This window comes from Pseudoliparis swirei, chromosome 4 (genome assembly GCF_029220125.1).
Source record: "Pseudoliparis swirei isolate HS2019 ecotype Mariana Trench chromosome 4, NWPU_hadal_v1, whole genome shotgun sequence".
NCBI lineage: Eukaryota > Metazoa > Chordata > Actinopteri > Perciformes > Liparidae > Pseudoliparis > Pseudoliparis swirei.
Genome location: NC_079391.1, coordinates 18633148 through 18658717, shown reverse-complemented (window position 1 = coordinate 18658717; position 25570 = coordinate 18633148). Strand labels below are relative to the sequence as shown.

At 42.4% G+C, this 25570-nt stretch overlaps 3 protein-coding genes across 6 annotated transcripts in view; 1 reads left to right on the top strand and 2 right to left on the bottom strand.

Annotated features, from left to right (window-relative positions):
* Nucleotides 1–350: 350 nt before the first annotated feature.
* Nucleotides 351–10544, bottom strand: ppef1 (protein phosphatase, EF-hand calcium binding domain 1). 4 transcript variants are annotated; one of them, XM_056412846.1, is made up of 19 exons: nt 10448–10544; nt 9929–10056; nt 8723–8752; nt 8176–8303; nt 7998–8058; nt 6205–6368; nt 6004–6118; nt 5509–5555; nt 5167–5333; nt 5039–5075; nt 4732–4881; nt 3464–3588; nt 3107–3356; nt 2846–3031; nt 2614–2756; nt 2312–2418; nt 2062–2225; nt 1640–1724; nt 351–1559 (listed from the first exon to the last, which is right to left on the bottom strand). In XM_056412846.1, the coding sequence occupies exons 2-19, from the start codon at nt 9990–9992 to the stop codon at nt 1333–1335; spliced, it is 2250 nt and encodes a 749-aa protein (XP_056268821.1). In that variant the 5' UTR covers nt 9993–10056; nt 10448–10544; the 3' UTR covers nt 351–1332. The 4 variants fall into 4 exon arrangements, with proteins under 4 accessions (XP_056268821.1, XP_056268819.1, XP_056268820.1 ...); XM_056412844.1 differs by having other exon boundaries at nt 2846–3356; XM_056412845.1 differs by having other exon boundaries at nt 2846–3356; nt 9929–10044; nt 10448–10535.
* Nucleotides 10545–14614: 4070 nt separating this feature from the next.
* On the top strand, nt 14615–22421 carry rs1a (retinoschisin 1a). The gene is made up of 6 exons (XM_056413675.1): nt 14615–14693; nt 15091–15116; nt 15447–15564; nt 19056–19197; nt 20504–20699; nt 21136–22421. The coding sequence occupies exons 1-6, from the start codon at nt 14642–14644 to the stop codon at nt 21286–21288; spliced, it is 687 nt and encodes a 228-aa protein (XP_056269650.1). The 5' UTR covers nt 14615–14641; the 3' UTR covers nt 21289–22421.
* Nucleotides 22422–24590: 2169 nt separating this feature from the next.
* Nucleotides 24591–25570, bottom strand: part of cdkl5 (cyclin dependent kinase like 5) — a 31272-nt gene continuing 30292 nt past the window's right edge. Inside the window, exon 22 of the mRNA XM_056412755.1 lies at nt 24591–25491. Coding sequence (XP_056268730.1) covers nt 25066–25491 — 426 coding nt within the window. The 3' untranslated portion in view covers nt 24591–25065. The remainder of the gene's footprint in view (nt 25492–25570) is intronic.

Genomic DNA, 25570 nt, shown 5'->3' with positions numbered 1-25570 from the left:
GTCCAAATAAAATGACTTCAGTTGTATTGCTTCAGTTTGACTCAAACAAGACAAGACCAAAACACAGATTAATTGGTTATCTTTTCCTCTTTGCTACAATATACCTTACTTCTGACCCTTCAGAGTGATCTCTGGAGCTGTGGGGGAATGCAGATCATCAGGCTGGAATTGGGTTGGGAACCAATGCAGCATATTACCAGCACTTTAGCACATTGGACTAACCATCAAGGCACTGTCTCATAAAAATGTACTTCTCATCTGATAACACTGGTCTGCAGAAGCCTGCTTTGGGAGGACTGTTCAAAAACAAAGGTCATATTTAGCCTGAGTACACAGTGTTTATTAAATGATCAGATCCCATTCCAGATAGCAAGTGCTTTTAATCATATACAGGCAGTAGGACACTGCTGAAAAGTTATATAGAAAAACATTAAAAGATTAAAGCTAATTCTAAATTAAAAATGGAATAATATCAAAACTAAATAACAAAATGGAATATGAATATAGAATATTTTTTATTAAAGAAATATTGAATAAAATAAATAATTAAAAGATCAAATAAACCACAATAATTAAAAATGCAATTAGATTATTAAAAAAGAAAAATAAGAAAAATAAATTATAGAATACAAAAATAAAATAAAGATTATACCTTTATAGCAATTAACATAATATAAGTATAGAATAAATTAAGAAATAATAATCTATACTAAAACGGAATAATAATTCTCCGTGAACAATTTGGAAGAGTTTGAGTGGCTTAATGATCTCTGGTACTTCTGCTGTAACTATTGTACACTATATTGTTGCTGCCAAAATTTGAGGACAATCCATCAAGCTATTTCCCACAACAAGCTCACATATCTTAGCTTGCCGGTGGCACAAGATGGAAAAAACAGTGAATAACCAAAGTCATTCGGAGTCGTCATCTGGGAACATGAATGACTTTACCAAAACTAATGCCAAGACATTTTAAATCATTGGCCAGCTGTTGGTGCTAGATATAAGATGAGAGGCTCAACAAAGTCTTAAGGATACTTCCTCTGGATAACAGCATCTTAAGGCTTGTCTCATGGCAGTCCATCCAGTAGTTTCATTTTTAAAGCCAAAGTAGTGGATGGAAGCAAACCTACAGATTGACATTGCCGTCCCTAGATCCACCGCGAGAGTGAAATAGGCACCACCTTCCGTGAAAATGCACCAATACTTTTAAACCACGGCACTGCTGCTAACGTAATACTAAATCATTTAATCTTTTCCATGCTTTCCTGGAAAAGATGCTAATCATTCAGGAATTCCACACTTGTGTTCAGTGTGTTCAGATTCTTCCCTTCACGATCTCTTCCCTCCGGCTGTCTTCCCGTTGAGTTGCTGCTCCTTGTTGTCCAGTTTGTGCACCACTCTGAAGGCCTTCAGGAACTCTGTGAAGTCTATGCTGCCGTCCTTGTTGAAGTCGATACTTCGGGCCAGGTCGTCGATGGCTCTGTCGTCGATATCGACCCCCAGGTGGGCGCTGAAGAGACGCCAGGTGTGGCGAAACTCCTCGATGGAGATCAGACCTGAATATGACAACACACATTCAGTACACCTATGTGTTGAACTGGAAGAAATACATGATGAATTAGTGACACTTTTTTACCTGAATGGTCTTTGTCTATAAAATTGAATATTATCTCAATGTGTGTCCTGTATCTAAACAGAGTGTCAGCCAACTTTTGAGTCACCTAGAATGAGAAAAGAAGAAAAGAGAACTGGAGACAACCGCTAGCTGAGCAGCAGTGGTAGAACAAGTACTAGGACATACAATTATGATTATGAGTACCAGGGACAACAGGGAAAGATTCTCCTTTACAAGTGAAAGTACAGCATTAAGAATTCAGAACTGGGTTAAAGACGTAAGAAGTATCTCAACACTGTGGACGGTCTGGATATAACAGTATGTATCCAACTAAATAAAATCACCAAAAGGTAAATATGAGGATCTTAAATTACTCTGCAATTAGAGTATTTAAGTAAATGCACTTGGTTGCTCTAATGTGGATGACCCCTCACCTCTATTACCTGAGTCAGAGGAATGCCTGGCTCCATATCCTCAAAGCAGGACTGATAATCTACACTGCCATCTGGTGCCAGACGGGCTAAGTGCGGGCGAAGGGTCCTCCAGGGCAGATTCAGTCTCAGTACAGACTCAAACACCTGAGCCCATTCACTGACTGACACACAACCTGTAAAGAAAACAGATAAACTTACAACATCTATAGATGTCAACCTAGTTGATATAAGCAAGGCAAACGGAGTGAGAAGAGCACACCAGTGTTGTTCTGGTCGTACTGCTGGAGGCCCGACAGCAGCTCAGAGCGATGGGTGAAGAGCTTCTCCTTCAGGGCCTTGAGGGCGGTACCTTCAGCAGCTCGCACGCTGAAGACGCATCGCGAAAGCACACACACAAGACGGAACTTTATTTACGTAAATGCTTGAATTCAAAATGCTCGTTTGGACTGCTCAGCGGTCCAAAACCCAGAGATATTCAATTTATGACGATTTGAAACATCCCCACATTGGAGGAGGCTGGGACCAGCTGGTAAGCAGAAACACGGCTGAGACCTGTTGTACCTCTGTGTCAGGGTGAGTTTCCGCGTTGTGCGGCTGACTTGGTACTGGTAGAAGCGGGGAACCAGTTCCCGGCCCACCTTGATGTAGGCACCCCGGTTGCTTCCCTCCTCATAATAGTTTGACGCTGAGAAAATGGTGATCACCTGTGGGACAAACATGCTCTAAACATTCCTCCGGACTCAAATGTTGATTTAAACAATCTGAATTGGCGTCTTGCATCCCTCCCGTCTACCTGTCCCCCGTGACAGAGCTCGTATCCTTCCTGTTTGCACTCGTGGGATCTGATGAGCAGCTGGAGTCCGTGCTGAAGCAACAGTCTGCGGGTGACGTCCGGCCCGAAGTAGCAGCCTCCTCCCCTGGATGTGTTCGGACTGCAGCCGTCTTGGATTTTAGGGTCACTCCACAATATATCCACCACCTGCAGGAGAAAGGAAAGCAGATAAAAGTGCTGGACGAGGGACACAACACTATGGGGTGCCAGATCCACTCTGACCTGTTTCCATTCCCGGTCATGTTGTGGAGGTGCAGGAGGCGGAACGGAGGATAAAGAGTCCAGGTAAGGCACTTGGAGGACATTGATAGTGTAAGGCATGCTGGGAGAAGACGGGCAAGGGCGAGGCGAGAGGCACGATGATGTTCGAGGAGAGCAGAACGAAGAGGACGAAGACAATGAGGAGGAGGAGGAGGAGGAAGAAGAAGAAGAGGAGGCTGCACTGTCTTGTCGACTGTGCCCGCATTGCCTCCTACAGAAATACAAAGGGATAGAAGAGAGCCTCTGTTACTTGAAGCAAGAAGTCTTATTTTACACATTAAAAAAACCACCCCAAGTGGCTGTGGGCTGCTTTCGGACCTCTGGTTGGGCGTTCTTTGGTTCTTGCTGTGGCTGCTGGGATGAGAGCCAGCCGCCAACCTGCAGGAATGACCAATGTCCAGGTGCTCCAAACTGCGTTTGGGAAACCTCATGGCAGATTTCACCTGGATGAGCACAGGAGGGATGACAGAAATAAAGTGAGGACAAAGGTATATGTTGTTCAGATCGTAATACATACACTAATCTTCCAACGGAAATATAAAATTATTGTACATTTTGTTGCAAGTGATTGGCTTCATTTTCCAGAATTAGATTAGAGTATATATATATTTCTTTATTAGTCCCACAGTGGGGAAATTGCAGGATCACAGCACATTAGAGCATTGATACAAGATAAAAATAAAAACACAAAACACAATGCTAATTACTAAAATACTAAATATACAGAGTAAACAAAATACATACACAAGGCAGTGAACAAAGTGAATTTTCAGCAGGTTAAAGTGCTGAGTGTGCCAATATCTCCAGCGATGATCTACTGCAGTTTGTTGTGCAGCCTGACAGCAGCAGGAAGGAAGGACTTGTGGTTCCTCTCCCTCAGACAGCGGGGAGGAATCAGCCGGTGGCTGAAGGAGCTGAAGGAGCTGAGCAGAGCTACTCTCGTGTCCTGCATGGGGTGGGAGGCGTGGTTCATCAGGGACGAGAGCTTTGCCATCATCCTCCCGTCCCCCACCACCTCCACAGTATCCACAGGACACCCAGCACGCTGCTGGCCTTCTTTAGCAGCTTGTTCAGCCTCTTCCTGTCAGCCGCTGCCATGCTGCTGCCCCAGAAGACCACTCCATCAAAGATGGCTGATGCCACCACAGAGTCAAAGAAGGTCTTCAGGAGTGCTCCCTGCACTCCAAAGGACCTCAGTCTCCTCAGCAGGAAGAGTCTGCTCTGTCCCTTTTTATAGAGTGCGTGGTCAGCCCAGTCCATTTTGTTGTCCAGGTGAACATCCAGGTACTTCTAAGATTTGACAATCTTAGAAGTACCTGGATGTTCACCTGTTGCTGTGATCCTGCAAGTTCCCCACAGTGGGACTAATAAAGGAATATCTCATCAAATCTAATCTAAAAAAAACACTCAAGTATTCAGCATGAACCCTGTCTGCTGGATGAACAAAGCCTCCTATTGACCATCATGTTAGAAGTGTGGTGGCTGTGACGTCATCGCCATCTTTCTAAAATGTTCTTTTGACCTCTAGTGGCCAAGACTGATGTTTGCAGTTAAAAGAGTAAAGAGGGCTTCTTGTTTTCGCTGACCTTTTGCCTGTCTATGGAGCTGAGGAAGTCCAGGTCGGTCTGGTCTGATATCCCACCGTGAACGATCAGGATCTTTCCGTCGATGACCGTCGCGACGGGCAGAAGGCTGAAAACGTCCTGAATCAGCTGGAGGATCTCACTGCCATGAGTCTGCGCAGTCAGTCAGTCAGTCAGTCAGACACACACACACACACAGACAAAGGAGTCAATCAAACAACTGTGGGATGTTTTATTAATCCAATGCTAAAACCTGCAGTGTGAACTGAGTTCTGTACATCATAAAAGGAAGAATAAAGCTGGACTTTACCTTGTATTTCTGCATGACTTCCTTTGTAAACCCATATCTGAAACAGATATCCTACTTTTACTTCCCTTGTTTCTGTAGCAAACCTAAACAGATACCCATTTTCTTCAAAATTCAACTGTTTGTCCTACCTGAGGTTCATTATGTGGTCTTCATGGTTTCCTCGGTTCAGGTGCATGTAGTCGGGGTAAAGTAGCAGGTAGGCGAAGAGGAGGCTGACCACTTCTATGGACTTTTTCCCACGGTCCACAAAGTCCCCATTGAACACATATGGTGTCTCCGCAGAGGGAAGGCCATTCTGAAGGGCAGCGAGTCGTGAAATCGCAAAGTTAAAATCACGTTGGCTTGTTTAAATCATCTGTATCGATAGAAAATCAGATGCATCTGCATGAAACACATTTCCCTGAAAAATAGGTAGTAAGTAATCATAAGGAAATGGATTGTACAGTAAAATAAATATAGCTTTACAGTACCTTATAAAATATGAGAAGTAAGTCATCAAGCCGCCCGTGCAGATCACCTGGACCAAAAAGGAAAATCACAGTTGTGCAGAAATCGGAATATTGCTTAACTGATCGCTGATTTACAGAGTCTGAAATATTCCTCAATGGAATAAAAAAAAACACCGGTGTGTGATTTCTGTTTTGGTCACAAGTATTCTTGAGTTTAATGAGATGTGAATCTGCAGGAGGAGGCAGCTGAGGAGTCAAGTGCCTGATCAGTGTGCAAATAAACAAGAACTCCATTATTGGAAGTCTGCCATCAAGATACAGTCAATCGTATTCATAACACATTTACCGACATCAGCAATCGTTTAGCTGGTTGGCAGGTTATTCATGTGTTTAGTGGCCTACTGGGTACAGGTGCACACGCATCGGCATCACAGAATGGAAACGGCAAGACGGACATTGGTTGACAAATAACTTGATATCTTGCATTAACATGAAACTGGAATCACCGTCACCCACCACATATAGTTATCTCATTGGTGTTGGATGTCGACAGGTGGATGATGTTGGGCATCTGTTTGAGGAGCTTTTTGGTCTCGTACAGCAGCTGCAGAACATATCTGGCATGCAGAGTCTGCACGGAAGAAATGCAAGTCCCTAAAAAAGCCAGAACGTCGAGACTGCAAAGCAGGAGGGTGAGAAAGAGCCTCATTACTGTACCTGTTGCTCCTTAAATGCACTGAGGAGAAGGTTGGTATCGGAGACGGAGAGAGGGAACGAGAGCCGGGGTCCCGTGTACGACTCTGGAACGGGGATCAGTTTGTAACAGGTCTCTCTGTCTAACCAGGGGTCCACCACCGGGTCCAGCAGCTGGGAGATCAAGTCTGGAGGACACAGGGAGCAGCTGTGAACGTGCGGTACTGAGCTCACTCTCAAACAGATTAGTATTCCATCCAATGTTGCCATAAAACAACATGTCAACCTCTCAAAACTGTTCATCAACAATTCAGAGGGAAATCTTTCCTTTTTACTCCACAACATTAATTTGATAACTTCTGTCAATGGATGGCTTAGATCACCCAGTTGTTTCTTCCCTCATGTTATGCTGTAATCTTTCATCCACCCTTTGTACCTGTACTCTGGCAAACGACAAATAAATATATCAATCAATCAATCAATCAATCACTCTGCAGATTTAGACTAATTGTACCAAAAAAGATTTACAAATAAATTTTTATGAATTGTTATCCATCCATCCATCATCAATACCGCTTCATCCTCATTAGGGTCACGGGGGCGCTGGAGCCGATCCCAGCTGACATAGGGCGAAGGCAGGGGACACCCTGGACAGGCCGCCAGTCCATCTCAGGGCACACATAGAGACAGACAACCATTCACACTCACATTCACACCTACGGGCAATTTAGAGATCAATTGACCTGACTGCATATCTTTGGACTGTGGGAGGAAGCCGGAGAACCCGGAGGGAACCCACGCTGCCACGGGGAGGACATGCAAACTCCACACAGAAGGACCAACCAGACCGGGAATTGAGCCCACGGCCCTCTTGCTGTGAGGCGACAGTGCTAGCCACTACACCACCGTGCAGCCATGAATTGTTATAGGTTAAGATAATAATTAATTGATGGCTTGAATTGATATACTAGGTTTTAATTTGGAGTTCCCTGTAGTAAACGGCATGACACAACAGCACATCCAGGTCTGTGTGAACTCTCTGCTGCATTAAAAGACCACTCCAATATGCTAATATACCTCTAATGTAGGCACACAAACGAGACATGAGCAGGCATCTATCTCCAGGCCCATTTCTCATTTGTCTATTCCCCCCTTTATGTCTTTAAATGTCCTCCACTCTGCCATGTGTGCACGCGCTCACAAACACATGTGGGACGACCTCCGGATGCATGTGTCAACGGAGTGCTGGGCCTTTAAGCTGGACGAGATGGTCGATACATACTTCAGCCACAGCTGTGTCAGTGCAACACACTGACACATGGGTCTCCACAGTCACAGATGTTGCTAAGCAACAGGATGTACGCAATGGGTTCTCTAATGTAGACCAAAATACAGAGGCAAACTAATACTGCAATGTTCAAATGTCATCTCTCACTATTTGAATTTACTGTAAACATTAGTGTGACCTTCCTTCTTTGATCATTACATTTATACATAATAGCACAACAACATTAAATGAACATACACTTTCTTTACACTACAGCTACACATTTAAAAAAAATAAAAAGACAAAATGGCTTGAACACAAACTCACACGTGAGCTTCAGTATGTCTGAGAAACATGGCAGCTCAATGCACAGTGCAATATAATAAAGTTGTCCTGCCTTTATATCCATAGCAGCCCTGTTAGTACATTTTATTTTACTCGAAAATGTAATAATTTGATCTCCAATTTGACCAAATAACAAGGAGGAAGATAGAGATTTTAATACAATAAATAATATATTATCAAAATATTCTGTGTTTTGGCTCCTGACCTGGTCCGTTTACATTCAGCTGAGTGAAGTTGTCGAGCATGAAACTGAAGAAGCTGGAGAGCTGAAGGAAGAAGAAAAGAACACATGCAAGAAAAACATGTTCAAGCTTTCTGGTACTTCTGTAAATGAGCTTTACACTTGTCCTTGAGTCTTTACAGCAGGAGAGAGTGAGAGTTACCTGGAGCTGGTCCTGTTCCCCAGCATATTCAATGGACTGAAAGATGTTCCAGGTGTACCTGCGCCTCATCTCCAGACGGGCCATGTAGCGCCGGTACCACCGCTGGATCAAAACAGCTGCCTTCATAGCTGTGGCAAAAAACACCAACAGTTACATTTCATTGAGAGGGGAAACACACAGGACATGACTATGACATGTCTTACTTAGTATTCTATTGAATTACAGTCCAAAGTGACAAACATCATGAGGTAAATGTAAATTACACACACACACACACACACACACACACACACACACACACACACACACACACACACACACACACACACACACACACACACACACACACACACACACACACACACACACACACACACACACACACACACACACACACACACACACACACACACACACACACACACACACACACACATAAACAAAGACACACACACACACACACACACATAAACAAAGACACACACACACACACACACACACACACATACACACACATACACATCTTTAGAGATCAGCAGGGTCTTACTCAGAGCTGGGGAGGGACTAACTGTGGCATCTGTTAGAAGAAGAAAAATATAATTCAGCAAAATAAACTGGTAATTGGATATAATCATGCACAAAACACACACACGCGCACACACACACAAGTGAGAGCGATAACAAGACACAGGGGAGGTCATGAGCAACAGTGGGACTGGAAAAGCTGAGCAAATTAAAAGAGCTTTCTGGAGAAACACTCATTAAAGAGCGACGGCAGACTGTGAAGAAAGAAAAGAACCATATGTCAAACATCTGGTGGGTGGGTGTGTGTGTGTGCAACAAGTCGGAGGAAATTGTACTACCGCAAAAATTAATTTCCATCAGATTCATTCTGCATAATGTGACATTGAGATGTGTAGAACTGAACCGTAACACTACTACCATGACGACTGCTAATAACACACTGAAGAGCACGGACGAAATCATCTTACATAATGCTTCCTAGAGGGGAAAAAAGCGCAAAGAAAACAATGCGACGAAAGATTATTTCATCATCTATTATAAAATCTGTATATTTGAGGAGCTGCAAACAGAGAATTGTTTTGGAAATTGTTTTTCTTTTGGCTCGAATATTTTTTACTGAAATGATAAACCAACTGTCAAAACGGTTTTCTGACATTTGATTCATCAACTATTTATTTTCAGCCCTAATTTTCAATCTGGACTGAGGATTCATGTCAGACTGCAACTAAAAACACATCTTTTCCAACTATATCTTGAATAAAAACAGATTAGCGCTTCAGTGGCACCTTGAGGGTATACTTATGGTCTTTTGGAGTTTGTCTCTAGCTTTTGTAACCTTGTTGTTCTGAGTTTGTACTCAGTTGAATGCACTTATTGTAGGTCACTTTGGCTAAACGCATCAGCTAAATGACATGTAGTCCATACATTTGATTTGTAAAATCTAAAAATAAAAGCCACTTGAAGTCTGTCAGGACACAAACACATGAGTTTCATCATTCATCCCAAAAGCCTCAGCTTAGTTTTTGATAAGCTTGCACTCCAATTAGTATCCACAGGTAATATGTGTGCTCAGCTGGTCAGCCCACAGGCCCGATGTACCAACATGTCTGCTCTAATGTGATGCCAGTGGGGATTTTCACCTCCTTTTCCAAGGCAACACACATACATTTCAAATGTTCCCACTGACAGGGAAGGAACACGTGGGTCCGTCCTGAGAGGACAGCTGTACCTGCCCAGGCATCTTCCACTCGTTTCCCTTGTGGCTCTGTAGCAACAGAAGTGCCACAGCCCATGATGTACAACAAGGAGGTCCTGGGGGTCACATCAGTTGGTGGCACGTGACGGCTGCCATGAGACCTAAGAAAGTAACATGTCATGATCAGTCACTGGTTGTCTGATTAGGAGAACTCAGTTCTTCAGTTTATTAGAAGTTTTCTAAACACCATCATCCAGTCTCACGAAACAGCAGCAGGGTTCACTGGAGAGATGCACAAAGTGGCACGTTGACCTGTGTTTGTGTGTGTGTGTGTGTGGGGGGGGCGGTATGTGTGTGTGTTGCCATATTATAGCTTCGAGATAATAAAAAAATCACCATGAAAGACGCAATAACGCAGCAATGAGGGCAAATGAAAAAAGGGAAATATTGCTCAATGCGCATGGCTTCTACATTTGTTACACAGCATCATAATCCAACGTGCACATTTTACGCATCTGGCGCAAGTTAAACAAGTTTGTTTTTTCTTCCTACCTGCAGGTTGTATGCGCGCGATACGGAAATCATGAATGGGACGCGCAATATTCCACTTGCATCAGTGCTGCGAGCGCCACGTTCGCTACATGTTCCTCCAAAATGCCGAGTGAGAGGCGGTTTGGGCTCAAAGGAAGCTTACAGAAGGAGAGCTGCTGCTGCGGCAGCTGCAGGGAGGAGGGCGCACAGAGGAGGCGGAGGCATCAGGTGGATTTAAAGCACATCACAGGACTGAGAGCCAGTCAGCTGTTCCTCCTGAAAACAGCCCGCCATCAAGTAATTCCCCACCATGACACGTTTCACACATCTTTTCTGTGCCCCATGCTTCTATTCAGTGCATCAGCAAATACGTTCTATGTAAAAATAGTGAAGTAATGTAAGTAAACCCGTTCCCCTCAGGTAAAACACCTGTCATGTGTCAGCACTGTTGCTTACACTGTAATTGTTTACACTGTTAGCTGCAAGCCATCCATCACCATGTTGAGAGCCGCAATGGACGCGAGGTTTCAAAGTGTGGGTGAGGTCAGTAAAGTTGCCCCATCATGAAATTACATTTTACACTGAGAAGCAGACATTTTAGGTGAAGTTTGAGTGCGACAAACCACTGGACAGCAAGTTAGGACGGATGTGAGCGACTGACGTTTGAATAGTAAGCGATAAGGGCTTTCTTATGCGTTACTGTGTATAAAAGTAGAAGTAGTCACTGTGACCACAGCCCTTGGTTTGTGGACTACCGTTTGTGGACACCTTGCATGTATATTTTGAGTTGTAATTGTAACGCCTCAACTCCACATCAAAGGACACTCTCTCTCTCAAAACACCCCTAAAAAACTCTGACAAAGAGCTGCCCTTAAGCTAGTATTTTCTTCCAAATTGAATTCTTTCATAATGTTAAAAAGAAAAATAATGTACCTTTAAAAAAAAAGTAAAAATATTACATTCAAAGTATCAAAAAAACATTCAAACCAAAACTCTAACTCCAACTCTCTAGACAAGTAGCGTAGTTACGTTGGGCGTTGTGGGTAGGTTGGTGGGTTGGTTAGGACCCAGAGCCCACCCAGGGACCACTTTAAAGACTATTTAGCACTTGGAATACAAAATAATGAAAGAATATTGAAATCTGGTCATATTGGTGAGTCAGAACATCTTCGGATGTCTTGTTGTTGCAAAAAAAAAAAAAGTGTGGCATGGCAGCAGCATAATTGTTAAGCCTAAAGGCGGCTAGCGCCAGTGGGGGTAAGAGAGTCCTCCTGCAACAGGTGGGTTGTGGGGTTTCGATCCCCTCCCCATTAGTTACCAAGTCAGTGTCCTTGAGCAGGCACTGAACCCCCAGTTGCTTCCGCTTCACCGCGCCGCCTGCTCATAATAATAAGGATGGGTTAAATGCAGAGAACTAATTTCCCCTTGGGGATAAATAAAAGTGTATATTCTATTCTTTAACAATCATTAACGTTAGCTAGCCAGGCTAGTCATCCACTGGGTTGCTTTTCAAACAGGATGGCAGCCATTCGTTGGCCAGACAATAAACAATTTGCTGGTAAATAGCACTAAAACGCTCTGGTTCCCCAGTCTTCAATTAGCTCCATTTTAAATGTATTATACACAGCAATGGCTTCTGCTACCACTATTTAAATGCTTTGTCGGGCCAATATCCAATGGGAAGCCTCACACGAGCAACAACATATGGTTTAAGATATTTCCAATAATTTTTTCATTTTGAACAAAACTGCTTTGTGGTTCATTTTACTGCAATTGGGATAATACTAATTTACGAAATCATCATTCTGTATTCAAGATTTTCAACTAGCGGTTGAGAACAAACTCATATTTACTGGAGGTAAGACATCAAGTAAACATTCTCAGACTCCATACAACCAGGAGTCGCCCCCTGATGGTCATTAGAAGGAATGCAAGATTAAGGCACTTGAGAAGTTTGCCTACAGGGCATTCTGCCAGAAATCTCCTTGCGTTTAGTCAAATAACCAGCAAGACTTTAGTTGGGTTTTTGAACTAATTAAGAGCAAATGGGAGAAATTTTTGCAGTTTATTTTGAATGCAGCGCAGACATTTATAGCCCACTGGATCTAACCTGAAGGTCACGAAGTACTTAATTCCATTTACTCTGCATCAGTGTACATTACTCGCATAGAAGGCAACAAGATTAAAAAATAAAATTCTTTAATGATAAAAGTTAATAAAATATTGTCATTTGTCCAACTCTTCATGCAGCAGCTCTTGTACGAATCCTCCGTTGGACAAGTGTGACAGCAGCACTGATCTCCTGCAGAGTGATCACTTTCAGTCGGTTGGTTTTGGAAAGCCGTGAAGCCTCCAAGCTCACCAGTCTGAGCAGGACTGGTTTGGGAAAATTGAGCGGACTGGCCAGGAAGTCTGTAGTCCTCATCCCGGCCGGACTGACCTGCAGAAGAGATGAAAGTCTCAGGGGGGTTGCACTGGTCTCTTTTCTCAAATGATCTGAATTACTGCAGCTCGCACAGTCCTCTTGAAAGGAATACATTTTGTATTTTTTTATCTTCTGTTCTATTTAAAATCATCCCATGAAACATGAGAATGTTGTGTTAAGTTTTAAACGCCACACGTCCGTGCAAGTTCGTACTGCAGTTCGTACCTCTTTATGAGCTCTGTAGAGGACAGCCGCATGGCCTCGGTTCCTTTTCCTAGTTAGTGGAGGAGTTCTGCGCGTTGTTTGGACAGAAGCCTTCATTTTGCCTTCTCAGACTTTACACTTTCAAGGAGGAAATCAACTGATGAGATTTACCGCAGCTTTTAAAACAACCAAACCAGCAGGAATGAGAGCGTGGTCAGAGATGTGAGGAGTGAAAATGGTGTTTTAATGAACACAAATTGGAGACAGCTTTGCTTAATTAGGCTTAATTACTTTCACCCAGCAGCTGTGGAAACCCTCAGTGTGAGTTGATAGGAAAGTATTGATCATTTTGACCTTTTTGTACATGACATAATATTGTTTATTACCTTTTAATGCTGTGTGTGATTTTATTCTTTAGATGATAGAATATGTACAATCCTAATTGTGATTGCATCTTGTAAATACATTTTTTTGGTATTCTGGTGGAAAAAAACTTCCACATTGAGGCTTTTCTTCCCTTATTACTTATCACAATTCTTATCAGCAGAGAAATAAACAAATATATTATTTTGTACAGTATAATTGGAAACCTTCAGCTGTGTGTTTGTAGATTTAGTTAAGAAGAGATGTTGAAATGGTTTCAGATTTTATTCTTTTGAAAACTTTTGGATTTATTTTCTATCTTGTCTCATTTTCATTTGAATATCGAATAATTAAATTTCTAATAATGTACCAGCTGATTTTTCTTTTACAGAAACAAATAAAATAAAAGCATTTTGGAATTGTTTTTATTTGGCAATGACATATTTGTGACCAAAATATGTTCTGAGTGGGACTTACAGTTGAAAAACAAACTCAGTTTTTCTAAATGATTCCAAACATTCTGTATCTTTTGACAACATTTCTTGTTAATACACACAGTATCGGCCAACATTTAATAATAGGATAGCTAATATCAGCCGCCTTATTAGTTGGGCTCTTCTTTGAAATGTTGTTCTCCTTAATTGTATCATTATTTAAAAAATAAATTAAACACTTAGTAATCTAAAATGATTGTACTTCTTTCTTTTGTACTATAATTAACATGGTAACGCAAATGCAAAGTGCAGCAAACATACAAGGACATACAACTCGACCTTCTGGTCAATCATATGGATCACAAGGCCCAGCATAAGCCATCACCACCCTCTAGCACACACATGCACACGCACACACACACGCACGCACACACACACACGTACACACACACACACCTACACACACACGTACACACATACATACACACACACACGCACACACACATATACACGCACAACCCAAATCTGTCAAATTGACATCACTAGCTTTTGTTTTTTGCTGCAGGATTTTTGACTTGACCGCTGTGGCTGTCCAGTGATTTCCAGAATGTATGGTGGTCGTTTTTATGGTTGTGGATGAACAGCTGTAGGAGGGGCTTTGTCAGATAAGGATGGCATTAGGTAAAGCCATTAGTGTCCCGTGGATTATTGTAATCCAGCCTCTCTATCACTGCTGGCTCGGCTGCTCAGTCTACAGTCGGTGTCCTCTGGTTCGGAGCAGGTTGGAAGATGGCTCTCTACGTGCATCATTTCTTGCTAGCCCTGCTTCTGGGAGCTAACGGTACGACTTCACTCTTTTATGCCTGGTGCTGCTGTGGGGGTGTGGGCCCATAATCTGTGTGATTTAGAATTGCAACATCAGAAAGCTTTGAGGGAGTTAAATCACCTAAAACTGGACAATATGATGAAAAAAATCCTCTGAAACTCAGACGTCAAAGGAAAAACTACTTCCAAACTAAGACTTAAATATATCAGATTTCCTGAATAATCATGTTGATTATTGTGGAGGTTTTCCTCAACGACACTTTAATTGATTCTCTGTGTCTGTGTTGTGTTTATTTGCTTGTTCTTAGTACGGTTAAATTGACAGACCAATGCACAGATTTTGTTTGCTAGAGTGTGTGACTACTGTGTCCTAACAGTATTTTTTTCTTCTTTCTGTCCATCTGCCTGAACAGTGCTCATCAGCGTTCACGCTCAAGAGGTACGAAGAACGCTTAGATTATTGTCAGAGATGATTGAGCACTTGGAGAGCGTTAAAATATGCAAAAAAAGTGTAATTTGGTAATACTTTAGATCAGCCACACCAGAGACATCTCAGCTGGAAGTTTAGCAACCTCTCTCCAGTTTACATTGGTTCAATTGTTTTTTATTTTTAAGAAATCACTGGAAATTACTCTTTTGACATTATTAATTGCAAACCAGCTGTATATTAAGATAGTGGTGTTATATACATATAATATGTTTGGGGTTTCCTGATAAGAAAGACTTTGGATTGCATCTAGTAGATGTTGTTTTTCTGTGTTTGTATAAGGCGGCAGTGTCCGAGACATGGACTAGCAGGTCCTGCAAATGTGATTGTGAAGGAGATGAATCCCAGACGCAGTCTTCCTCCATTGGGGCCGGCTCTTCCATGGTGGACTGCATGCCAGGTAAGGAGCATCAAATCCGGTTTCTTTTTGTGCCAGTAGCCTGTAACTTTCTTAAAAATACACCTGTTCATTTAGTTTTCTCCATACACAACGGCCACAGATTTTCTCATTTCTAATGAGGCCGCTCATTGATCTACTTTCTCAGGGATTTTTGTTCACTAGATGATCAAATTGAATCATTAAACTGATAATCGTACTTGCATCAAGGAATTAATTGTGATGTCAGTTTTAGATTCAGATAATGAACTTGTCGAATGAAACCGACAGTGTGGACGAGGACAAGAACCATACCTGTTGGAGAGCTAGTGTACACTACAGTAGGTCAGGAACTGACGATTTTATTTGATCTTCAGCGAATCTGAAAAATATTTTAGTTTGGGTTATTAAATCTAAAGAAAGTAAATTTAACGCAATATAAAACATAGTACAGCTCCACAAATTCATAAATGGAGAGATGTAATGTGTGTGATAGACGGAGAGAAAGGGACTCTCCATATGCACATGAGTACATACATGAGTGCATTAGACTCCAGATTTGACACCACAGGGTGGATATGCTCCACTGGACACCATCAGAGAAGATGATGAAGCCATGAAAGGCAATAAAAACGCCTCCGCCCAGGCTGCTAGATGTACAATATCAATAATAGAAAATGTGGTCTGCATCAAAATTAGGGCTGCAACTAACGATTATTTTGATAATCGATTAATCGGTTGATTATTTTATCGATTAATCGGATAAAAAAACAAAAAAACTTAAATTTTCAACCCTTTATTCAAAACAGGGTCCGTACGGTCATGGAAAACCTGGAAAGGTCATGGAATTTTTAAATGGCTCTTCGCAGGCCTAGAAAAGTAATTGAACAAAATAAAATCCCAAAATATTTGGAAAAGTAATGCAAATTTGTTTTATTCAAATGTTAATTTACACGGTATATATACGGTATGCTTTGGAATTCTCATTGTTATTTTAAATACTACATCTTCTCACTTTGTCACGTATAGACAGAGTTTTCACAAAATGTTTAATCATGGAAATTTGGTTTAAAGTCATGGAAAGGTCCTGGAGATCCACTGGTCACCATGGTGATGAACCTGTTCACTGGTCAGCATGTGGATGAACCGTCACAAACAGACTGACAGCTTTACTCTCCTGAGCAGTGGTCCCCATGTGGACCGGCACCCTGAACAATATCAGAGACGCGTTCCGATTTATTATTTTGTTCACCTGGCCCGCTGCCGTTGAGATTGCAGTGAGACGCGGAAAAAATGTGAAGTGGTGCTCTTCGCAATAAAACATCTTTGATGGGACGTGTCGCGTCTCGGCCAATCAGCATTCAGATGTCGACAGCGTTTGGGAAGTTAGGTTAGCTTGAATGTTAGTCCGCTACATCTGCTGCTGTCACGCTGCACGGTGTAGCGATACTAACAAAGTACTCGTACGTTAAAAACGATGTGATTTAGCATATTTTTAGTATCGATACTTCATTAAAAGAGCGATCAGAGCGCACGCGCTGCTCCGCTCCGTTAAATGTTGTCTGCACGCGCAGCGCAGCGCTCACAGCGAGTGGCGTCGTGGCTTATCTCCGTTGCCTTGTCCGTGGAAAAATATTTTCCGCTATCCGCCACGGAATAAATAACCACGTTTTCTACGTTGTACTCTTGTGGAAATGCCACACACGTCGTGACATGTAGCGCCCTGGTGTCTGGGTTTATAACGTCACCCGTAGGCGCACACAGCTCCGTGAATGTCTCCGACTACGTGAATGACTTCCGCATCCAGCGCCACGTGAGCAGCAGCAGCCAATTAGATTCATCAACAGAGGAGCAGCTCAGCGCTGATTGGCTCTAACAACGCAGCATTATGCTCTCTCCTCTCTCTCCCTCCGCTCCGCTCTTGTTTCTCCTGCGCCGCTCTGCGCTCAACTCAACTTTGTTTATACTCCGTGACTTATTGAGCGCCGTAATAATCGCGCGACACAACGAATCGATAATGAAATTCGTTGCCAACTATTTTAATAATCGATTTTTATCGATTTTATCGATTCGTTGTTGCAGCCCTAATCAAAATACACACAATATTTGGCAGATTGTTTTTTAAAAATTCATTCTTGAGTTTAGAAACATCAGTTGACGAAATGATCCATTACTAGCTGTTCACGTCATATTCATCAGCAGATGGATATATACATTTTTAAAATCACTTTCAGAATTGGTCCTGGGGTTTAACTTTCCACCTAATCTCTCTCTGAAATCTGCAAACTTGTTTTGGGGATCTCCCGCCAAGCAACAAAACCCAACACAAACAGAAAGCCCCGCTGGCATCGTCCTAAGGCCTGAGCTATAAAGATCCGACTTGAATCATGTCAGGCTTGAAGTGAAGAAAAAGCCAGTGCTGATGTGCAGTGGGACGGGTTTCCGCTCAGTCAATATCTGTCAACTGAGCCACTAATCACATGGCAACCGGTGACGGAGAGGAGGAAGAAGTTCATCAGATATTCATTATCTCAGATTATAATGCTCAGATTACGGTGCTCATAATAGACTCTGCCGATCGCACAATCACAGAAAGCAACAATTACCATGGACCTGGACCTGGGGATGATAAGTGATGACTGAGACTCTGTGCAGCCTCCAACTTGATGTCCCATCAATCCATCGGGTGTCACCCCTTTTTTTCCCCAATAATTCAGGCATCTGAATATATTTTATATCATTCTTGAAATACATTAGTGCCCGACCATGGAGTCACCCGCATCACTGTTATGTTTACACGTATCTCCTGACTCACACAGGCGATGCTGCTGCTGCTGCTTGTATGTGTTGTAATACTGGGGATTAGATAGGATGTGACCCTGTGCCAGATAGGCTTAAGCCAGTAGTAAACAAAAGCGCAGTCGTCCTCCATGTATCACACAGCTAATATCATTTCTGAAACTTCAGGGAGAACAAAAACTCACTCATGTGCAGCTCCCTCATCTCCTCCATTCATGAATTTCTAAAGTGTATTTACTAAGTCAACAAAGGACTGTCTCTCGTGTGTTTTTAGTGGAAGTCATACGGCAGATTGACAGATCAAAACATGGGAGCTAAAGCTGTCGAGGGTAGAACATGGCCATCTGTCCGCCTGCCGCCCTAATGGACATCGCTGATCTCTCTCACTGTGGAGAATTAAATTGCAGGCTTTTAGGACGGGATATGGGTCACACCGGGTCTGCTGACGGCGGGGGCTCTGGAAGCGGGATGGTGTGAGGATGGAAGTGTGCAGGGGTGAGGCTGGAGAGATGGAGAAATAAGCAGCTAGCGAGGTATAGTGTTGCTGGTCACATCTTTGTGTTTTGCTGCTTAGCTGTTGGCAGACATGTTTGTGTTCTCCTTGACCTTGAAAACCATGTGGCCACGGGGCCTTTAAAACAATGTTATCAACTGAGATACAAAAGAGCTTAAATTAAGACATCTGTTTTATAACTTGGTCTCTGATCCTCCTGCAGAGTGTCCGTACCACAAGCCTCTGGGCTTCGAGGCCGGGTCAGTGAGTCCAGACCAGATCACCTGCTCCAACCAGGAACAGTACACCGGCTGGTTCTCCTCGTGGCTCCCGAGCAAGGCCCGGCTCAACACTCAGGGCTTCGGGTGGGTACACGCCACAAAAGATGTTACTATTTTGAAATCGTAAACAAAAATTGCATAGTTACAGAGCTGCATTTTTTTTGAGTCTCCAATGCAGAGATTTCCAAAAGTTATATTTGTTAGAATTTCAACTCACAAAATGCTTTTGGCAGAGATGGTCGACTGTTCTCACCCTAATACACAAATGTCGGTCACTTGCCATCTGTGAGGAACGTGTTAGAAAAAATGCAGTCAAAGAGAGAGATGAGACCTATCTGTCATTATGTAAGATGTAATGCATGCCAATATGCTCTCACTTAAAACATTAAGATATAAATAGGATCGGAAGTGCAAGAATAGATGTGCTAAATTAAACTACTGGCTCTGAGGAGCTGTTATGCTAAGTGGTGTAAGGGTTGAAGGCTTTCTGTTTCGCCCTCTAAAATAAAGGTCCTATTGATAACATTAATATGTAGATGAATATTTATCAAAAATAATACATCCACAGTTTTTAGAACTGGACGAATTAGATTTTTGCTTTTCCTAAAAAATCAACTGAATGTTTTGTTAACCTCTGTGAAAGATATCCGAGAACGGTGAGCCAACAGTATCAGGACCTTGGAGTCACGTGATCGCTCTGCGTTGTCAGCGAGCAATAAACATACTGATTCCCAGTTAGTGGGGAAAAACACACAAATGGCTAATTTGACATTATGCACCCGACTTTAATTACCGACACCGCTGTATGACCGCTCACCGCGAGGCTGTAGAATATGTGAATATTTTCCATGGCAACATGATAACAACACGTTAGCACATATTAGCTATCTTCCCAACCCTCGGAAAACAGGTGGTTCTTCTGGTTAGCTTCTCAGCTGCCTGGAGCCACGTACAGGTTTACTTCAAGACTCCATGACATCACTTGGGTGTGGTTACAGGTGCAAGAGAGTACTTTTCAACCAGAGAAGGCAGCAAAACACAATTGTTTATTTTGCCTGTTGTTAAGTTACTTTTTAAGAAAATAAATGCATCTAAAGAAACTTTAACCCAGTGTATTTAAAAAATAGTAAATGCGTTGATCCCATTCAGCTGCCGCAGTAAGTCAGGACAATGTGATAGAAGTTTGGCATTCTAACACATTGTCTGTGAGCCGGAGTTAATGTAACCAGTAACTGTGCTTTCTCTACTATGCCAAGTCAAAATGTCTGCTTGGAGAAACCAGCTCTGGCTAAGCACCTTTACATCCGTTTGTGTGTTACCTGCTTTAAGAGGCTTCAGCAAGTCAAACTGAACCACAACTGCTGCATTACTTCCAGTGTTTGTCCTCCAGCTGTGCCTGGCTGTCTAAATTCCAGGACAGCGCTCAGTGGTTGCAGATTGACCTGAGGGAGGTGATGGTGGTCTCGGGGATCCTCACCCAGGGCCGCTGTGACGCTGAGGAGTGGATCACCAAGTACAGCGTTCAGTACCGCACGGACAAAACACTCGGCTGGATCTTTTACAAAGACCAGACTGGCAACAACAGGGTCAGTTGAACATTATCATCGTTTCCATTTAGTTAATTATGGCTTATTTTAATTTTTTACTTTTTTTAATTTAAGAACAACAATCTGAAAAAATATTTGTAATTACTCAAGCAAAAAGGACAACCATTTGCTGGTTCCAGCTTCTCAAAAGTGGGAATATACTGCTTTTCTTTTATTCACTACATTGAGAATAAAAACTATTTTGTTTTTGGCCTGTTGCTCTGACAAAACTAGCAATTTAAACATGTGATTTCTTCACTATTTTCCAAAGGGTTATAGTAATTGTTCAATCGATGTTGCAGCCCTTCATTAAAACCGTTATTCACATTAGTAGTAGTAATTGTAGTAACTTTAATGTAACATGCACTATATTTAGTCTATCAGTGTCTTTCTAAATGAATCTCTCTTTCTTTCTCTCTCTCTCTTTTTTTCTCAGGTGTTTTACGGTAATTCTGACCGTGCCTCGTCCGTGCAGAACCTGCTGCGGCCGCCCATCGTGGCGCGCTACATCCGCATCCTCCCCCTTGGATGGCACACACGCATCGCACTGCGCATGGAGCTGATGCTCTGCATGAACAAATGCATCTGAAAGCTCTCCTCCCCACCAAGGCCCCCCCCCCCCCCCCACACACACACAAAACAATCTTCTATCTATACCTAAGTCGTTCGATTGTGTGGTCTGTTATTATATCCACAGCTGTGTCCTCCTCCAGCTCCCCGTGTAGAACCACAAGGTGAAGATACAAAGACAACAGTTTGACTGATCTAATTTAAATGTGTGTTCGATATGCTCAATGAGCTTCATTCACTCCTCTCTCCATTGTCTGTGTTCAATCGGTCTCATACCAGGGGGGCTTTTATTTGGTGAGTTCTCAATAGATTGTTGCAATGAATTTTGCAATGAAATGGCATAAATTCAAAGCAATAATTAGGCATGGAGAGGGAGAGGCGGCGTTGCCATGGAGGTTGTATTCAACGGCCTGAGACAAGCTCTTCCAAAACATTTGTGTCCTCCTGTAAAATGTTATCGGCTTCTCCTGATATTTAAGAATAAACAGGAACCTCTTTTCCTTACATCCCCTGAAAGATGAGGCTGGTGATAGTCTACATGTTTCTTACTGTCAACAAATCCCAAAACCAGCAATGAGTTCATCCCAACAACAAGTATTGTTTGTGTGAGCAGAGACATTTATTTTGTATTATTCCCCAGCACTATTAGAAACACATTGTTGCATGTATGTGACATGTGCCTTCACTACAAAGAACACAGGAACTGTAGTTTATAAAAGTGTGTGATTGTGGCCCCTCTGGTTTGAATGGTCTCGTGTTCGAGTGCCACAGACCAAATAAAGAAGCAAGAAAGAGAAAAAGACGCTTTAATTGTGGTCCTTTTAATGATATTGGTTGATAATAAGAAATGTGGAATAATGTCAGACTTTTTCTTTAAATACGTCTGTATTTCACTTCTTCTCCTCTTTCCTGTGTGTAACAACTTACATGTCTACTCATCACTGTTGTATAAAGGTCGAGGGATGGAAAATTCACTACTGTTCAGATATGGGTTCTGTATTGTGTTTAACCCCTGATTTCTGTTTGTAACATTTCAATTCAGTTTCTCGTGATACTTTGGGAATATGATGCAGCGTCTTATTTACTCTGAAGATGTGTCCTTTATTGTATCTGGAAAACATTTCCCTGATTAAAATGTGTACTGTGTACTAATGAAGTATCTGTCTGTCTGTGCAACAAAACAAACATATGAGCCGATCAAAAATGTACAGTTGGCTTTTATTATGAGACCCTATCATTTTTAAAGTAGAATGGTCAGTATAGATACACTCTATTATTCCTATTTACACCCTGTAAGAAGTGGGGGGAACAAAATAACTGATGTTTTCGGAAACAAATTCATATTAGTGAACATAAACTCTTGCTCTCATGTCAGTTGTCAGCGTAGGTGACCTGCTGGGGGGGTTGAAGCCTCCATCTCCATCTGAAGTGTTGAGTCAGTAAGCTAACATAAGGCTTCGGGTCACTGGCAACGCAAAGCTTTGTCCTCACTCGGTCCCATAAATGAAATAGACAAACCCACGTCAGCAGTCATTTACAATTATTAGCAATCAGGATTTTTAATAATACACAACACAGAGCAGTAAGTCCTGCCCTGGGTCACCTTCAAGGACAAATTGGAAAAAATAAATAAATCAAATGTATTGCAGAGCGACGTGTATATGGTATTCCATGTGGACACTCTAATCACAGTCTCCTTATGGAAATCCTTCTCGGCGCTATATTTGGCTCCAATTTAACTCACCGCTGATTTAGCCAGAACAATCCGCATCAGTCTGAGTCCCTTTCTGAATGTTATTGCTTTCAATCAGCCATGTCGTCAATTGGTTAATTCCTATTTTGAATCAGTCCTTCTTTTCTTTGTTCCCTCCTTCTGTGATACTTATAAAAGGGGTTCTTCTTCACTTTAGGACCACAGGGGAAGAGGAAGGAACAAAGGATGCTGTATTTTTTGTGTGCCTAGGCCACTCGTAGACAACACGTAAATGCCTCTATGAATAGCCTAGCTGAGTAAAATCATCCCTGATCATGACTATTAATATTAAAAACAAGTTGCAATGCGAACACTGTAGGAAAACCAATATCAGATGTACAAAAGGCATTTACAACAACTTTGATAACACAAGCTTTTAAAATGCAGACTGATAAATGTAAACACACACATTAAAAGATAAGTCTGGTGTTATTCTATATCTTCCTTACTGTCAACAAATCCTGTGAAAGAGACTGAACCAACAACAAAACATTGCAAGGGGCTGCTGCGTTAGTGGTGGCATATTGTTTGAGGTCCCAGCAAGACTAGAAATACGAAGCACGAAGTCCAGTTTGAGAAAGAGATTAATGCTTCTAAGGGCTTATTAAATCCCCAAATACTCCACAATAGTTCATAACACTCTGAGACAGGTTTTTGCAACACTGGAAAGTTATCACCACAGTAATAATTGTATTATGTATGGTCACGACGGTTACAGACTACAAGTAATCTAATATGAGTAATCTACAATTCATTGTTGGTTTTGGTCTTGTCATGAGATTTGTCTCCATCATTTTATATATTTTTTATTACACCAGCCTAATATTTCAGACCTTAAAGATTGCATGTGAGGTATGCCTTTTTTGGCTGAATGCTCCCCTACTATCTTAGACACCTAGATGTTGTATTTAAACCTCAGTTTTAGAGGCCAACCTTTCACCACCAAAGTTGATGTCCGTAACTTGCTGTTAAAGTTGTAGACAAAACCAACATGGCGGCACGAATCTGGAAAGCAGTTGTGGCTGATGAATGAACTGAGAGACTGGAAATAGGGCTTACTTTGGGGACACTAAGAGTGGGACATAAAGTGAACTGACAGTTACTGTGTAGAGCTCAGAGCCTAACAGTCTCACTCGGGCTGCTCTGCTATCAAACCTCGCTGACAAATAGCCCGGCCCGTCACGAAACTTCAAAACGAATGTCATGAGAGTGATGATCAGATTTGTGAGTAATGTCCAAGATTTTCTTTTAGTCATCATTATATCTTTACATTTTGATGAAACAAAGAGGAAAAAAACTTGAAAAATAACGTGATATAACGTGAAAATCTGTTAACAATATATCAAATTGAACAAAAAAGGACATTCACCATTATTAAATATTCCTTTTGACACATTGTATTATCAACATAAAGATCTATGCATTTCTTTGTGTCGAAAGTAAAGCTCTTGCAATTACACATTTAATTATATTACCTTATACTATTCCAATACAGCTTACATACTGTATCATTTATAGCTTATATCCTTGAATTTAAAACAAATACATATTTAATAAATTATGTTGATATAAATAAATTTATCTTCTTCTTTTTTTTCTTTTTCTTATTAAATATCAGAGCTTGAAAAACATTTGAGTTCATTGGCCACTGGAGTGTGACTGCGGCTGTCTGACGCGTTGCTGTAGTGTCCCGTGAGCACAAGATGGCAGCAAAGAGGCCACGTGGGCAGTGTGTACGTGACAGGAAAGACCATCTTATTCTAATGTTCTAACCTTGTCAAGAAGAGAGAGTAACATACAACGGACACAGTACCGGCTTCCCGGGAGGGAATGGGCCTCTTTCCTGTCTTTGATTCCCTAACACTGTTACTGGCCTTGGGCCTCTCGTCGTCAGCACGCAACTGTGTTTCTGAACGAGGATGAAGTGAAATAGGCTGTTGTGTAAACTTGTACTACAGTACCGTGATGTCTGCGTCTGGCAGATGCTTACAGGATGGGGATGAAGTTGGAGGTGGCGTGTTTTGGGAGAGGGAGGGGAGGGGCTTACAGCGCAGTCTCCTTCAGGTCGTTGAGGTTCGGCATCCTGGTTCGGGAGGCTCGGGTAAAAGTGGGTCCGTTCTGCCCCGGTTTAATACCCAGCTGCTCGGGGGTGAACTGAGCGCCCTCCGCCCGCTGTAAGGCGGACACGTGCCAGCTGGACTCAATCTGTCCAGGGAGGGGGTAGCTGGGCTTGCGGCTCTTGGCCTGGGTGGAGCTGCTCACCCCCGAGTGGCCCCTGCTCTCAACGTGCCCTCGACCCTCAGTGTAGCCCGCTTTGGACGAGGGCTGAGGGGGGTTGGGGAGGGGGGCTTGGAAGCGCAGGTCTGGAGGAGGAGGAGGAGGAGGAGGAGGAGGAGGAAGAGGCTGACCTTGATTTGAGGAGGAAGGGGAGAGGTGAAGGAGCCTGCGGAGTGACTTGAGTGGTTGACTCTGTTAGGAGAGAAAGAGATACAGTGGATGAAAGAGTTATTAGTGCGTTAGTCCACCCAAAGCATTACATAACATGATT

Bases quoted from the DNA above. Each gene is read 5' to 3' on its own strand.
- ppef1 (XM_056412844.1), bottom strand. From the start codon at position 9,992: ATGGGCTGTGGCACTTCTGTTGCTACAGAGCCACAAGGGAAACGAGTG. The intron at 2,757-2,845 runs GTAGACGGGAGG...TTTGTCCCACAG, and splicing joins AGCTCTGTCACGGGGGACAG to GTGATCACCATTTTCTCAGC. The intron at 1,725-2,061 runs GTAATAGAGGTG...TTCTCATTCTAG, and splicing joins CAGGCATTCCTCTGACTCAG to GTGACTCAAAAGTTGGCTGA.
- rs1a (XM_056413675.1), top strand. From the start codon at position 14,642: ATGGCTCTCTACGTGCATCATTTCTTGCTAGCCCTGCTTCTGGGAGCT. The intron at 14,694-15,090 runs GTACGACTTCAC...CTGCCTGAACAG, and splicing joins CCTGCTTCTGGGAGCTAACG to TGCTCATCAGCGTTCACGCT. The intron at 19,198-20,503 runs GTGGGTACACGC...TTTGTCCTCCAG, and splicing joins CTCAACACTCAGGGCTTCGG to CTGTGCCTGGCTGTCTAAAT.